The 14,416-nt window shown below is 62.0% G+C and overlaps 1 protein-coding gene and 1 long non-coding RNA gene across 5 annotated transcripts in view; one reads left to right on the forward strand and one right to left on the reverse strand.

The window, feature by feature from the left end:
• The first annotated feature begins 314 nt into the window (after positions 1–314).
• LOC138847009 (uncharacterized) lies at positions 315–4,279 on the forward strand. Its single transcript, XR_011384578.2, has 2 exons — positions 315–445; positions 3,726–4,279. It is a non-coding gene; the product is annotated as an uncharacterized LOC138847009 (long non-coding RNA).
• Positions 1,903–14,416, reverse strand: part of GTF2IRD1 (GTF2I repeat domain containing 1) — a 93,501-nt gene continuing 80,987 nt past the window's right edge. For 2 of the 4 annotated variants that reach the window (XM_051835434.3, XM_089321982.1), the window contains 5 exons: positions 10,204–10,281; positions 9,879–10,071; positions 6,354–6,391; positions 2,831–2,973; positions 1,903–2,157 (listed from right to left, as the gene is read on the reverse strand). In XM_051835434.3, coding sequence (XP_051691394.2) covers positions 2,089–2,157; positions 2,831–2,973; positions 6,354–6,391; positions 9,879–10,071; positions 10,204–10,281 — 521 coding nt within the window. In that variant the 3' untranslated portion in view covers positions 1,903–2,088. Of the gene's footprint in view, positions 2,158–2,830; positions 2,974–3,384; positions 3,654–6,353; positions 6,392–9,878; positions 10,072–10,203; positions 10,282–14,416 lie in introns of those variants that run through there. The other 2 variants (XM_070064515.2, XM_070064516.2) reach the window with 2 other exon arrangements.

Genomic DNA, 14,416 nt, shown 5'->3' on the forward strand with positions numbered 1-14,416 from the left:
CCAAGCCCAGGACAGGGCCTGGAGCACACACCCCCTGCCCGGACATACCTCCTGCCGCGGGAGGGGGTGGGAGCATCAACCCCCCCCCCCCCCCCCGCCGCCATGAGGTCGCCCCAAGGCGCAGCTTTGCTGCACCGGACAACCCGCCTCACTGCACGCACCTGTACCGCGGGCGCCACAGGGGACAGGTGGGGAGGCCCTGCAGGCCGGCTGGGCCGCGAGGCATATCTGGTTCCCCAGCTGGCTCAGGGCGCAGCCGGCCCTGCCCCGGACGCCGCCGCGGTTTCGCCCCCGCCGCGCCCAGCCGGGCAGGAGCCACTTCCGGCTCTGGCTGCAGATCTGAGCGCCCGGGGTCGGGGCGACGACAGATGGGCGCCAGGAGCCTCTAGGTGGGCCGGGCACGCACTCCAGCCTTGGAAAAAGGAGGGCGTCTGGATGGTGGGAGGTGAGGTTGGCGGGGCGGGGCTGGGGTGCGTGCCAGAGGAAAAGCCCAGGAGGGATCTAACACCAGGTCATCTGGTCAGATGGGGGATGGGGCAGGTGGTCCCAGGGCAGGAGGGCTGACTGCCAGGTAGCAGGTGCAAAGCGGTTTGGGACCACCAACCCCTTGATTTCATCAGAGGCTTCAGCTTGGAGGGCAACATAGGGGGTTGGCCCTTACCCATCCTGGAGAGGAAAAGTGGGGTTTAGCTCATGGTGGGGTCAAGGACAGATGGGGGGCACAGAGATTGTGGGAGGGAGGCAGCTCGCTGGTAGCTGGAAGTGGGTGGGGCTGGCAGCCCGCTGCGTGGCCAGGGCAGGGCGTGCCAGGCCTGTGGCTTCCAGCATCTTTCCAGGCTGGGCCGAGGCCTCTCCTCCCGGGCCCGGGGTACGGGGCTGACCCACAGGGTGGACATCACGCAGCTGTCAGAACTGGGTTTCCTCCACACCGCGGGCTGCGCCCTCCTTATCCTCTCCCCCTGCCCAGCTGCGGAACTGCCCCACGGCCTCCCGCCTCTGCTTCCCCCTCCACCCTGCAGACGAGGGCACCCTCCCCAAGTGCCCCTGGGGGGCCTCATTTCCCTCTGGAAGTGGCCTTGGCAAAGCCTGTGAGGTCTTCCACGTGGGAGGACCTTTAAGAAGATCCCACCCAGCCCAGAAAGCTCCTGCTTCCACTCACCTGTGCAGCCCGAGGCCCCGCCCACCCCAGGAGGCCCAGCCCCTGGGATGCACCTGCTGCCTTCTCCTCCCAGGGGTCGCCTCTCCCTCTCCTCTGTGTCCTGCCCACACCCAACTCCCTCTTCAAGTCTCAGCTTCCCGGACCTGATTTGTGCAGCAGGGGGAGGTGACCCTGTTTCGGGCTGGCCTCCCCCACGAGGGCCCCAAACCTGGGTGTTGTCTTCCCAGCGGGAGGGCAGGCAGGGCCCAGGGGCTGAGTCAGGCTGTTTCGACTTCTTCCTGCCTCCAGTCCTGTCCCTTCTTTCAAGGTGCACCTGCCACCAGCGTGGCCCCGGACACACTCAAGGAGTCAGGGCTCCAAGGAAAGTGCTCCCCAGCCCACAACGCCCGTCTGCAAGGTGCCTTGGGCCCAGCTGCAGGGTCTGACTTCCCCTGAGTTTCTGGGCTCCGTGCAGTGCCCCTTCCCCCACTGTGTGCCCCCTGGGAGGGTCCCAGGGGACAGGAGGTGACCGTGTGCGGCTGGTACAGAGGGACTGTGGCTGTGGAGCCGGCACAGTGGGAGGCTTTGTCTGTGCCTCTCTGGTCTTCTTATCCCGAGGGCAGCAAGGAGACGGGTGATGTAGGTGGGGCCATGCTGCGTGGCCAGGGAGGCGGGCCCCAGCTGGCCACTGAGCCGGGCCTTTCGACTTCTCCCCTGGTGACAGCTGCGGCACCAGACACGAAGAGAAAAGGCAATGCCAGTGGTGGTTGTGGCTTTTTTTTTTTTTTTTTTTTTTTTTCTTATTTAAAAAGGCCTTGGTGGCAGGAATATAGTGTAAAAATCATTGGAAAAACTAAAAGGCATCGATACATATCCGAATATACACTTTGTACATAAATTACATTTCCTTTAGTGTCTTGTGAGTGAGGTCGCGGTTCGCTGCTGAGGTCTCAGTAGTTGAGGGGTCCCGGGAGCTGCACGTTCAGGCCGGCGTAGTCCACCATGTACATCGGCCACTGCTGGAGACACACAGGGCAGGCATGGCCATCAGGGCACCTGGCTGCTGGCCGCTGGCTGCTGCGCTCCCCACCGCTGCCTCCCAGGCTACCGGGGCTGCTGAGGTCATGCAGTCTGTTGACTGTCCCCACCCGCATCCCAGGATCACGCATGCGCTCCCACAGACCCGGCTCACTGGGAGGAGGAGGAGGATGGGGGGAGGACGCCCCGCCCCAGTGGGCTCTGGGGTGCTCCAGGGAGGAGTGGAGGGAGACGGGATCCAAGGGTGAGGAACTCCACTTCCCAGTGTGGCCCAACATTCGCCCCTTCTGGACTCGGTGCGTCGCAGGTGGGGTGGGGTGAGTGGGTTCTTCCCCCCCGCCACAGGTGAGCCATCCTGACTCCCCTCTCCCTCATCTACACACGCGGGGAACCCCCGCTCCTGGCGGGGATGTGCCGAGCAGGCGGGTGTGTGCACACAGGTGTCGGGCTCCCAACCGTGTGGGACTCTGGGAGTCCCTGCCCTGCCCTGCCCTGGCCTCAGCCTGGCTGTCTGTCCAGCGGGGATGGGAACTCCTGCCCGCGTGCCCGGGAGCCCCACAGAGAGCAGGGTGGGGCAGGTGCGCCCGGCGCCTCCCCGTGCCCCACCCCCACAGCCCGGAGGGAGGGGCAGAGGCCGGGAGCGTGCGACTTTACCACGACTGATATCTGGTTGGCGGATGCCACGGACTCCGGGTTGGAGGACGAGGAAGAGGAGGAGGAGGAGGAGGAAGACGAGACTGAGTTTCCCTCCGACACCCGCTTTCTCTTGCGCTTGGGAAGGCTGCTGTCTTTGGCTGCTGGGAGAAAGGGGAGTGGGTGACAGATGCTGGGGTCTGGGCGCGGCTCCGCTCACCTGGTCAGTATCCCTGTTCCCAGCACGCCCAGGTCCAGCCTTGGTCTTGAACCAGACCGGACTCCACCCTCCTGCAGCCTTGCCTGCGTTGCACGCTGTCCCCAAGGAGAGCACCTCACCGGCTCAGAGCAGGCCCCAGCCCACCCAGCCTGTGGCCCGGAGCCCTCCCTGGGGGCTGGCACCCCACGGACCCCAGCTTAGGGGGTGCCGGGAAGAGCGCAGTGTGACCAGGCTCGCAGAGCCCCCTAATGAGCCCGAGCGCTCGTGTTATCCAGGATGAAATGTGAGATCTTGCAAGGTTGCTGACAGCATCCCGCGAACGGATGTGCAAAGCACACACCTGGCACCCGGCCAAGGCTCAGACACTGGGACCCGGTAGGAAGATGGCTTCCGGAGCGCCCTGAGCTGACCGAGCCTGGGCAAGGCGACAGGCAGCGTCCCCGGGGCAAGGAGCTCGGGTCGAGAGTCCCAGGGCCTAAGCTTAAGTTCCACGGCTGCCACCCCCAGGCTGTGTGACTCCGGGGAAATTTATTGACCTCTCTGAGCCAAATGGAGAAAACTGGGGCGGAGACTCCAAGGAGACTATGTATGTGACGGGCTCCTTGTAAAGGCTGCTGTCTTTGGCTGGAGGCTGAGGCCATGCAGGCTGCTGACTGTCCCCACCCGTGTCTCACGATCACGCATGCACTCCCACAGGGGCTGGCACTGTGGCACAGCGAGAAAAGCCACCAGCTATGGCACCGGCATCCCACGTGGGCACCGGTTCAAGTCCTGGTTGCCCTGCTTCTGATCCAGCTCTCTGCTATGGCCTGGGATATCAGTAGAAGATGGCCCAAGTCCTTGGGCCCCTGTACCCCCATGGGAGACCCGGAAGAAGCTCCTGGCTCCTGGCTTTGGATCAACCTAGCGCCAGCCATTGTGGCCATTTGGGGAGTGAACCAGCAGATGGAAGACCTCTTTCTATCCCTGTCTGTAACTCTACTTCTCAAATATTTTTTACAAAGTCCCAGCTGCTCCACTTCCCATCCAGCTCCCGACTAACGTGTCTGGGAAAGCAGCAGAAGACGGCCCAAGTGCTTGGGCCCCTGCACCCATGTGGGAGACCCGGAAGAAGCTCCTGGATTTGGACTGACTCATCTCCAGCCATTGAGGCCATTTGGGGAGTGAACCAGCAGGTGGAAGATCTCTCTGTCTCTCCCTCCCTCTCTCTGTAACTCTGCCTTTCAAATAAATGAATGAATGAATAATAATAATGACAATACTAATAAAAGCTCATGGTGCCGGGGCATTTAGCTTAGCTGTTAACACGCCTGCAATGGGCACTGAGGACCTGGGTGTGATTCCCCAGCCCTGCTCCTGACTCCAGCTTCCTGCTGATGCAACCTTGAGAGGCAGCAGGGGATGGCTCAAGTGCGTGGGTCCCTGCCACCCATGTGGGAGACCCGGATGGAGTTCCCCGTTCCTGGCTTCAGCCTTGGCCCAATCCTGGCTGTTGTATTTGGGGAGTAAACAAGCAGGTGAGAGCTTTCTCTCTACCTCTCAAGTAAAATGAAGTAACTCCGATTATGAAAAACTAGGCATGGATCTGCAAAATGTTTGCACTAAAATAAACGTTATTTTTTCATTGCAGTTTTCCCTGGATATTTCCAAGTCCCCAGGGGTAACGGGGCAGGGCCTGGCTGCTGCTGAATGAAGGGACACGGACCCTTTGCAACGTGGCCATCAGGAGCCGCCCCGCTGGTGTCCAGAGGCTGAGTGACTGGCCCCTGCGTGGAACCCCGACACACCCCTGGAAGGGTCTCCTTGGGCCCGAGCCTGGGGGTCTGTGACGGGCTTAAAGAAGGGACCTTGGACAGCAGGCGGCCCCATCCCAGGAGCTGCCTGGGTTTGGAGCCGGAGACCCTAAGGGAGTGAGGAGGCAGAGCTGTGGGCTGCTGTCCCCAACCTCGGGCTGGCCCCGGGGCTGTGGGCAGCCTGAGACCTTAGGAGGACCACACATTGGAAGTGAGATTGTCCACTGTCTGTTTGGCCCCAGGTCCTGCCCTGGGGCCTTCTGCGTCTCTGCCCTTGAGCTGAGGGCGGCTCCCAAACCGGTCCCTTGCTGTGAGCCGACACACACACCTGCTCTGTGAGAGCTCCTGGCTCATAACCCCTCAATTCCTTGCACTTCCCTAATGCTAATGAGTTGACTCCACCGACCAATGGCTGGCAGCCTCCAGGGAGCTTCAGGATGGGGGCGGGGTAGGGGGGCGGGACCCGGACTCCTGGACATCCCTGCAGGCTGCTGCATGCGGGTGGGCAGCTCTGGGGTCCTGTGCGCCCCCTGCGCCGCTCCCCCTGCGCGTCTTCATCTGCAGCCTGTGTGGCGTTCTTCAGACTACGCCGGTCACCGGAGGCAGGTGAGTCCTTGAGACCTGGGAGCTGTGTGAGCGAATGGGGGTCGGGGGAAGCCCCAGTATCAAGCTGGTTGGTCAGAGACTGCCTGGGGCTGGTGATGAGCATCGGGGCCTGGGGCCTGGGCCCTCAGCCTGCGGGCCCTGGCACCACCCCTGGGTAGACGGGCTCGGGCCTGAGCTGGATACAGGACGCCCAGCTTGTGTCTGCATAGCTTGTTCATTTCCCTCAGAAAGGTAGGGGGAGAGAGAGAGGGAGGGAGAGAGAGAGATCCTATCTGCTGGTTCACTCCCCAAATGGCTGCAACAGCCAGGTTTGGGCCAGGCAGAAGCCAGGAGCCAGGAGCCAGGAACTCCACGTGGGTGGCAGGGGCCCAAGGACTTCAGCCGCCACCTGCTGCACCAGAGAGCGGAAGCCGGGACTTGAACTCCTACGTGGAATGTCGGTGCCAAACGGCGGCTGAGCCTGCTGGGCCAAACGCTTCTCCGGGGCCTGGGACCTGGTCCCCGGCACGGCAGAGTCACCCGGGCGGCTTCTCCATCACAGCCTTCGCACCAGGGGCCTCCTGGAAGGTTCCGGGCGCTGGGCAGATTCGGGCAGCATCGAGCCGGCCTCACCCCTGGGGGTCACACGTCACCGCTGCCCCTGCCCAGGTCGCTCCACCGTCCTACTTGGGGCCCCGGCCCCTGCTTTGGGCTTGTGCTTTCTCCTCTCTAGCCCATGTCACGCTCCCAGCCGTGCCAGCGCAGGGCGCCTGCAGTCTCTGGGGGTAGGGGGGCCTGGGGGACAGCAGGAGGGTGGGGCAGGGGCCGCACTTTCCCGGGGCGGGGAGGGGGGGAGGGGAGGTCCCCCCTGGCCCACCTCTGGCTGAGCCTTTGTGGCTCTGGGGCTGGGGAGGCGCACGGGCAGCCTCTTCAGCCTCCGACTCACCTGGCACCTTGGCATCATTGCAGATTTCTGCGAAAGGTCTGAAAAAAGAAAGGGACGAGGCCGCCGTTAGCAAAGCGGCTTTCCACCTCCTCCCGGCCACGGTGACCCCTCTCCCGCCGCTGCTGCCGCCGCGGCTCCAGCCGGGCGAGGCCGGATCCAACATGGCGGGCCTCCTCCCCGCCACGCCCCAGCAGGTGCAGCACGGCAAGCAGCCCCTCTGGGCCTGCCTCGGACCCACCGAGAGGGGGCGCTGCCTGTGACGGCCTGGGCTCCCCAAATGCCTGCTTACACCCCAAAGTCTGCACTAATACGTGGGGGAGACATCATCCCACTGAGGCCGCTGGGAGGTGGGGCTGGGGGGAGGGGCTCTAGGCCGGGTGGGTTACTGGAGTTTGGCCCGGCTTCTCTCTGCTTCCTGGCTCACCCCGCCGCCTGCCAGACCCACAGGGCTCCCCGATCGTGAACCATGAACCTCCAGGCTGAGAGCCACATTAAACCTTCTCCTTCCCAAGAGAGCTCCTCTTGGGTATTTTAAATAAAAAAGGGATGAAGACACTGACCAAGGGATTGGAAACACTGCCAGGTGTAGGTGCACTGGGCGCTGTCCAGGCATGGCCTTTAAACTATGCCTTCAGGGGTGGGCGCTGGGCGGCCGGTTAGCCCGAGGCTTGGGACACCCCCATCCCGTATCAGAGTGCAGGCCTGAGGCTTAGCTACCCTGCTTTCTGTCCAGCTCCCTGCAGATGCCCCCGGGAAGGCAGCAACAGATGGCCCAAGGGCTCAGGCCTCTGCCACCCATGTGGGAGACCTGGATGGAGTTCCTGGCTCCTGACTTTGGCCTGGCTGGGCCCTGGCTGTTGCAGGCATTTGAGGAGTGAACCAGAGGATGGAAGATCTGTTTCTGTCACTCTTTTAGTTGGCTGAAAATAAATGTTTTTTTTAAAAAGTCTTCATTTAGGGGCCGGCGCTGTGGCGTAGCTGGTAAAGCCACCACCTGCAGTACCAGCATCCCATTTAGGCGCGGGTTCAAGTCCTGGATGCTCCACTTCCAATCCAGCTCTCTGCTATGGCCTGGGAAAGCAGTGGAAGATGGCCCAAGTCCTTTGGCCCCTGCACCCGTGTGGGAGACCAGGAGAAGCTCTTGACTCCTGGCTTTGGATTGGCTCAGCTCCAGCTATTGCGGACAACTGGGGAGTGAACCAGTGGATGGAACACCTCCCTCTCTCTCTCTCTCTGTAACTCTGCCTTTCAAATCAATCAATCAATCAATCAATCATTTAAAAAGTATTCATTTAAATTTGATTGATTGATGCTGCGATCAATGCTGCGACACCAGCATCCCATATGAGTGCTGCTGGTTCGAGTCCCCGCTGCTCCACTTCCCATCCAGCTCCCTGCTAATGGCCTGGGAAAGCAGCAGAAGTTGACCCAAGTGTTTGGGCCCCTGCACCCATGTGGGAGATCTGCATGCGACTCTGGCCTGGCCCAGCTCTGGCTGTTGCCATGTGGGGGATGAACCAGCAGACGCAAGATCTCCTTCTCTGTCTGTAACTCTTTCAAACAAATAAATCTTTAAACATCTTTGATTGGCTATTTTATTTTCAGTGGTATTTGTGCAGAGCCATCTGGCCCCTGGTGGAAGACACGGTGGTCCCTCTACAGTCTGTGGTTAAAGGAACCAATAGAGACGAGCCTGAAGCTCAAATATACACAGGGCAGGGCAGCAATAGCCACACAGCCAAGATCAAGTGTACCCTACAGGTAGATACGGTGTGAGTTCAAGTTCATGTTTTCCAAAAGGAGAAATCTGCTGGGCAAGTACAGAAATGTGGACCGGAGGGTTCCAGAAAGGGACTCCCTGGCAAGGGGGGGAGCCCGGGATGGGGGGAGCACTGTCTTCTGGCTTCCTGCATTTTCCAGGGGCTGAGCTGTGGGCGGGAGGCAAGGAGACCACTGCTTGTTGTTTGATTCTGAATACTCGTTGTCTCTCTTTACCTGAGGGTCAGAGAGAGCTCCCCAAGTGCCTGCTGCCTCCGGGCCTGGGCCAGGAACTCAGGCATTCCTTCCTGGCCTCCCACACGGGCGGCACCAGCAGGAGGCTGGAGCCAGGTGTCGGAAGTGGGGGTTGAATCCGGGTACTCTGATGGGGAGGGTGGGCATCTTTTTTTTTTTTTTTAAGATTTTATTTATTTGAGAGGTAGAGCTATAGAGAGAGGAACAGAGAGCAGAAGGAAGACAGAGAGAGAGAGGTCCTCCATCGGCTGGTTCACTCCACAAATGGCTGCAGGGGCCGGAGCTGCGCTGATCCAAAGCCAGGAGCCAGGAGCTTCTTCCAGGGCTCGCACGCTGGTGCAGGGACCCAAGGACCTGAACCATTTTCTGCTGCCCTCCCAGGCCATAGGCAGAGCTGGCTTGGAGGAGGGGCAGCTGGACTTTAACTGGTACCCGCATGGGATGCAGCACCGGCTCCCAAGTGTGTGCATCTTACAACCACTAGGCTAAGTGCCAGCTCCGTGAATTCTTTTTAAAGAACATGTGAACTACTGTTGTTAAAAGGGAAAATATAAGCATATACAGTACAGTAGGATAGCAGCCACCCCTGGGTGACGGGGGACTTTATTACTGTTTTAAACATGCAAGGAAACGGTAATGCATTTTTTTTTTGACAGGCAGAGTGGATAGTGAGAGAGAGAGACAGAGAGAAAGATCTTCCTTTTGCCGTTGGTTCACCCTCCAATGGCTGCCATGGCTGGCATGCTGTGGCTGGCGCACCGCACTAATCCGAAGGCAGCAGCCAGGTGCTTCTCCTGGTCTCCCATGCGGGTGCAGGGCCCAAGCACCTGGGCCATCCTCCACTGCACTCCCTGGCCACAGCAGAGAGCTGGCCTGGAAGAGGGGCAACCGGGACAGAATCCGGTGCCCCGACCGGGACTAAAACCCAGTGTGCCAGCCCCGCTAGGTGGAGGATTAGCCTAGTGAGCCGCGGCGCCAGCCAGGTAATGCATTTTAAAAACAGGTAAAAACGGATGGCATAGCCAGGAAAAATAAAATTTAATGAACACTTTAGAAACAAGTAAACTTCCAGGGATGCCAAGGCCACGGGCCTCGGTAGGGAGGGCTGGAACCACCGTGACCTTGACTTTGACCTTTCCTGTCCTTGCTGCAGGCATCGGCGTCCTCATCAGTGAGACTGGGTTGTGAAGCAGCGCAGGTGCAGGTCGCACTGTCCCCCGCCCCGCCCTGCATTAGGCCCCGCCCTGGACCCGCCCCTCGCCCTGCCGAGGAACCCGCCCCGCCCGCCACCTCTCAGCCCCGCCTGCCCCCCCCCCGAGCGCCCCGCCCCCGCGTGCCCACGCCCCTGCCCTACCGTGGAACCCGCCCCGGCCCCGCCCCCACACCCCATCCCCGCCCCCGCCGGCCCCGCCCCTCGCACCACGCCCTGCCACGCCCTTCCGCGGGCTGCGCCCCGGCCCCGCCCCCGCAGCCCTGCCCTGCCGCCGGCCCCGCCCCCGCCGGGGCCCTCACTGGAGCTGGTTGATGATGACCATGCGGACGTGCTCCCGGGCTTTCAGGATCTTCTCCAGGCGGTGGATGTCGTAGGTGTTGGGGTTCCGGAAGGGGATGTCGTCGGGCAGGCCCGTGACCTCCACGGCGTCCGGGCTGTCTCGGATCAGCTTGTAAGGGACCAGCACGGGCCGGTTCAGGCCCAGGGCCTCACCTGGAGGGCACAGGGGCAGGGGAGGGGCCCCTGTCAGGCTGGGCCCTGGCGGCAGTGGGGGCGCTGCGGCCGCCGCCCCGCCCCTCCGCGGCGCCTACCGTAGTTCTCATTGAAGAGCGCCTTCCCACCTACCGTATTTCTCGTTGAAGAGCTCCTTCACCTGCTCCCGCAGGATCACCTTCTCCCCGAGCCTGTTGGCGTCGTCTTCATCTGCAAAGACAACCGGGGCATGAGAGTTGGCCCGGGCACCACGGCGCCTCCCCGGGGCGCCGCACCCTCGCCCTACCGGGACCCTGAGGGGCAGGGCAACAGATCTGTCGGTGGGCTGTCGGGAGTGCCCTTGGTGTGGGGCACACTGAAGCCTGTGGGCGGATGGGCCACCAAAGCTGAGTCCCAGGGCAGCCTTTCCGGGCCCACCCACTCCTGGGACCTGGCTATGTCCTCTCCCTGCCCCCGCCCTCTCAGCTGGGCCTACAGGAGCGGCTAAGGTCCGGCCAGCCCTGGAGACAAGGCCGGGGCAGGTGGGCCTAGGGCAGAGCTTGCTGGCCAGGGCTGGGAAGCAGTGTGCATTGCTTATGCCCTGGGAAGAGCGGTGTGCAGCACCTGTGCAGCAGGGAGGGCCGTGTGCAGCATCTATGCCCCGGGAAGGGCCGTGTGCAGTCCCTGTGCACTGGAATGCACCCGGCCACTAGGGCAGGGGGTGGGGTGGGAGATGCAGCTGGAAGCAGGCAGGGAGCCAGGGCCTGGGCCACAGGGGACAGGACCCGCATGAGTCTTTGGAACAAAACAGCTCCTGTTTTCATCCTGCCGACACGTGGTAGGGCTCACTTCCGCCGGGAGGCAGTCTGGAGACTCAAAGTCCTGGGCTGGGCCCTGAGTGGCTCAGCCACCCCCTCCTCTGCCTGCCCTTTAGGCCCCGAGGGGCAGCCTGGCCTCCCTCTAGTTCCCTGCCCGGGAGGAGCCCAGGATCCCGGTCTGGGTCACCACATAAGGGCAGGGGGCTTCCCATACCACCCAGGGGCTGGGGCACTGCTCTGCCCCTCCCCCACCCCCTCACTGCCCCAGGCCCCCATCTGGTCTGTTCTTGACCACACCCCTGGGTGCCCTGGACAACACCCTTCTCTTTGTGCTGGTCTTGGGGACTGATGTTCCCACGCAGGCCCAGGCCCCCTCCTCCCCAGCAGCCCCCACACAGCCCTTCCAGAGGGTCTCCAGGCCCTGGCACATGGCCAGAACAGACCCGACCCTGCTCCAAGTGCTGGGAAGACCAGTGATGCAGTTCTGGGCCTGCCGGGAGGCGGGGACACTTCCACTCTGTCCCCTGGCCACCAAGGACGCCTCTGGCGACAGAGTCCTCAGCAGACAGGCAGCCCCCGACCCAGCAGAGGGAAAGACGACCCCACACCAGCGGCTCAGAGCAGTTAAGTCGCTTGCCCGAGGCCGCACAGCCCCCGGAATCCTGTCTGACCCCAGAAGCGTCAGTGTCCCACATGGCAGAAAACAGGGCTGGATCTTTAAGGCCTTTCTCTCTCCGCCCCTCGATCTCTCAGCCCTCAGCCCGCAGTGCCACATCTGTCTGCCCAGGGAGGGGCTTGCAGCTGGTGTTTGATGAAGCCGCAGTGCTGTGTTGTCCTAAGAGACCCAGCAGAACAGGGGACGGCAATGGCAGGGTAATCGGGCCTGACCCAGCCGGGAGTCAGGGCGGCTTCTTGGAGGAGGTGGCAAGCACACAGAGGTGGCACCTCCTTCCCAGTCTTGCAGCATTTGGGGTGTGGGGGGGAGGGCAACCCCCACAAGGTCACAGCTACCCAGGGCGAGGGGCACTCGCGTGTGTGTATGGGAGTGGGAGGGTGCCCAGAAAGCCGACTCCTTGTGCCCCTGGGCTCTGGGAAGGCACAGCCTCAGCCCAGAGTCTCCTCCGACCTGTTTGTTTTTATTCAAGGGAAGGGAGGTCATTTTTAAGGATAAGTATTTTTTTTTTAAGTATCTTTTCCATTTTTATTTGAAAGGCAGCTAGAGAGATGGGCAGAGATCTGCTCTCCACTGTTTCACCCCCCAGTGAACACCCAGCAACACCCAGGACAGGGCTAGACTGAAACCAGGGAGCCAGGAGCTCCATCGGGGTCTCCCCCGTGGGTGGTAGGGTGCGCATTGGCAGGAAGCTGGATGGGAAGCAGAGGAGCTGGCCATCCCTCACCGGACATGGGTGTCCCAAGTGGTGATTGAACTGAATGAAGTGGGACGGGGTGGGCCCCTGGGGGGTGGTGCTGGAGGGCAAATGAGGAACCCACTGTCTGGGACGTAACGTGACCCGCAGGGGACAGCTGAAGCCCCTGCGCCCCTGTGCTCTGGGCCCTCCCTGGGTTGGAGTCTGTGCAGCAGCCCTGACCTGCTCAGCCCCAGGCTGGAACAGGGGTGAGGCCCCCACTTGCTCAGGCACTTGTGTGGGGCTTTGGGCTGCACAGGCCTGTGCCTGACCCTCGACAGGAGCGGTGGCCATCGCCGGGGACTGAGCGGGACAGCCCACACGGCCCAGGCTAGTGGGTCAAGAGGTGTCTTTTCAATAGAGCCCGGCTCACTCAGGGAGCCCCCCAGGGCTGTGCTGGGTCAGGCCGGGGCCACCTGTGTATCTGCTTTGCAGCTGGGCGAGACACGGATCAGGAAGGCAGCTACGGCGCTGCTGCGAGCCCTGCTCGGGGTGGGGGGTTGGAGCAAGCATCAGAGCCCTGCCAGGCCATGGGCACAGCACAGGGCTCTTCCGAAGACCGCCTGCCTGGGTTCACGGCAGCGCGTGACTTTGGGCGAGTCCCTAGGGCGGCCATGACGTGGTGGGTGTCAGGGCTGGCGGTTAAGTCACAGGTTAGGACACCTGCCCCCGACCCACAGGGCTCTGCCCCTGATGCCAGCTTCCAGCCAGTGCACACCTGGGAGGCAGCAGCTGAGGGCTCCCGTATTTGGGTCCCCCCGCCACCCGCATGGGAGACAGGGATGGAGTTCCGGATCCTGGCTTTGTCCCCAGCCCTGTATGCTGTGGGTGTGTGGGTAGTGTACCAGGGGCTTTCTCTCTCTCTGGCTCTCAAACAGATAAACTTAGGGGCCGGCGTGGCGGTGCAGCAGGTTAAGCCGACATCCTATATTGGAGCGCTGATTCACTTCCGGTCCAGCTCCCCGCTCATGCACCTGGGAAGGCAGCAGAAGATGGCCCGAGTGCTTGGGCCCCTGCACCCATGTGGGAGACCCGGATGGAGCTCCTGGCTCCCGGTTTCAGCCTAGCTCCTGTCCTGGGTGTTGGTAGTAAAGCCCCCAGCCAGCTGCCGTGGGGTAAGCCTGTGGGTGAGACCCACGTGTCTGTCACCACGGTTCTGCGTGCTGAGTCAGCAAACCTACTCCAGGGGACCTGCCCCAGCTCCCTGGAACCAAGGGCAGCCAAAAGAGACACGAGTGGTGGCAGACATTCCAGAGTGTTCTCTGGAAATGTCACAGTCAGGACTCAGCGCAGAGAGAGGCAGAGAGAGTGTGCTGCAGGACACAGTGGGGGGAGCCTCCAGGGGCTGATGGAGAGAGAAGGCCCCTTGATTCTAACTCTGCCCTGGGTAGGGGCGGGGCAGGGCACTTAACCTCGCTGGGCCTCAGTTTCCACGTCTTTCAAATGGGAGGCGTCAGAGGCACACGTGGAAAAGCCTCTGGTGCCGTGTCACCGAGCTCCGCGTCTCCCCAGGCCACGCTCACACACGTGACTCCCCGGGGGGCAGGCCTTTTTCCTCCTCTTGGATTTCCTCTTGGGTTTGTCCTATCTGTTCTGGATAGAACATTTCCTTCCTTCCTTTCCTCCCTCCCTCCCTTCCTTCCTTCCTCTTTTTAAAAAATATTTATTTCTTTGAAAGGCAGAGTGACAGAGAGACAGAGAGGTCTTCCATCCGCTGGTGCACTCCCCAAATGCCTGCAACGGCCAAGGCTGGGCCAGGTCAAAGCCAGGAGCCAGGAGCTCCATCCTGGTCTCCATGTAGGTGGCAGAGGCCCAAGCACGTGGGCCCTCTTTTGCTGCTTCCCCAGGCGCATTAACAGGGAGCTGGATCGGAAGTGGAGCAGCTGGGACTCGAACTGGCGCCCATATGGGATGCTGGCTTAACCCGTTGCAGCGACCGCTAGATCACTGTCTAAGACGCATGATCCAGGGCCTTCCAGAAAGTGCTGCGGGCCCTGGCCACACAGCATCGACCAGCTGCCCAGCCCCCCGGCGCCAGTCTCCTGCCTCTCCCTGCTCGTTCTCTGGACCCCTCCCTGCCCACGGCCCAGTCCCCCGTCCTGTAGGATCAACGCCAGGAGGTGTGCAGGACCTTAAAGC

The sequence above is a fragment of the Oryctolagus cuniculus genome, chromosome 19, assembly GCF_051225735.1.
Source record: "Oryctolagus cuniculus isolate XC-2025 breed Fujian yellow rabbit chromosome 19, ASM5122573v1, whole genome shotgun sequence".
Lineage (NCBI taxonomy): Eukaryota > Metazoa > Chordata > Mammalia > Lagomorpha > Leporidae > Oryctolagus > Oryctolagus cuniculus.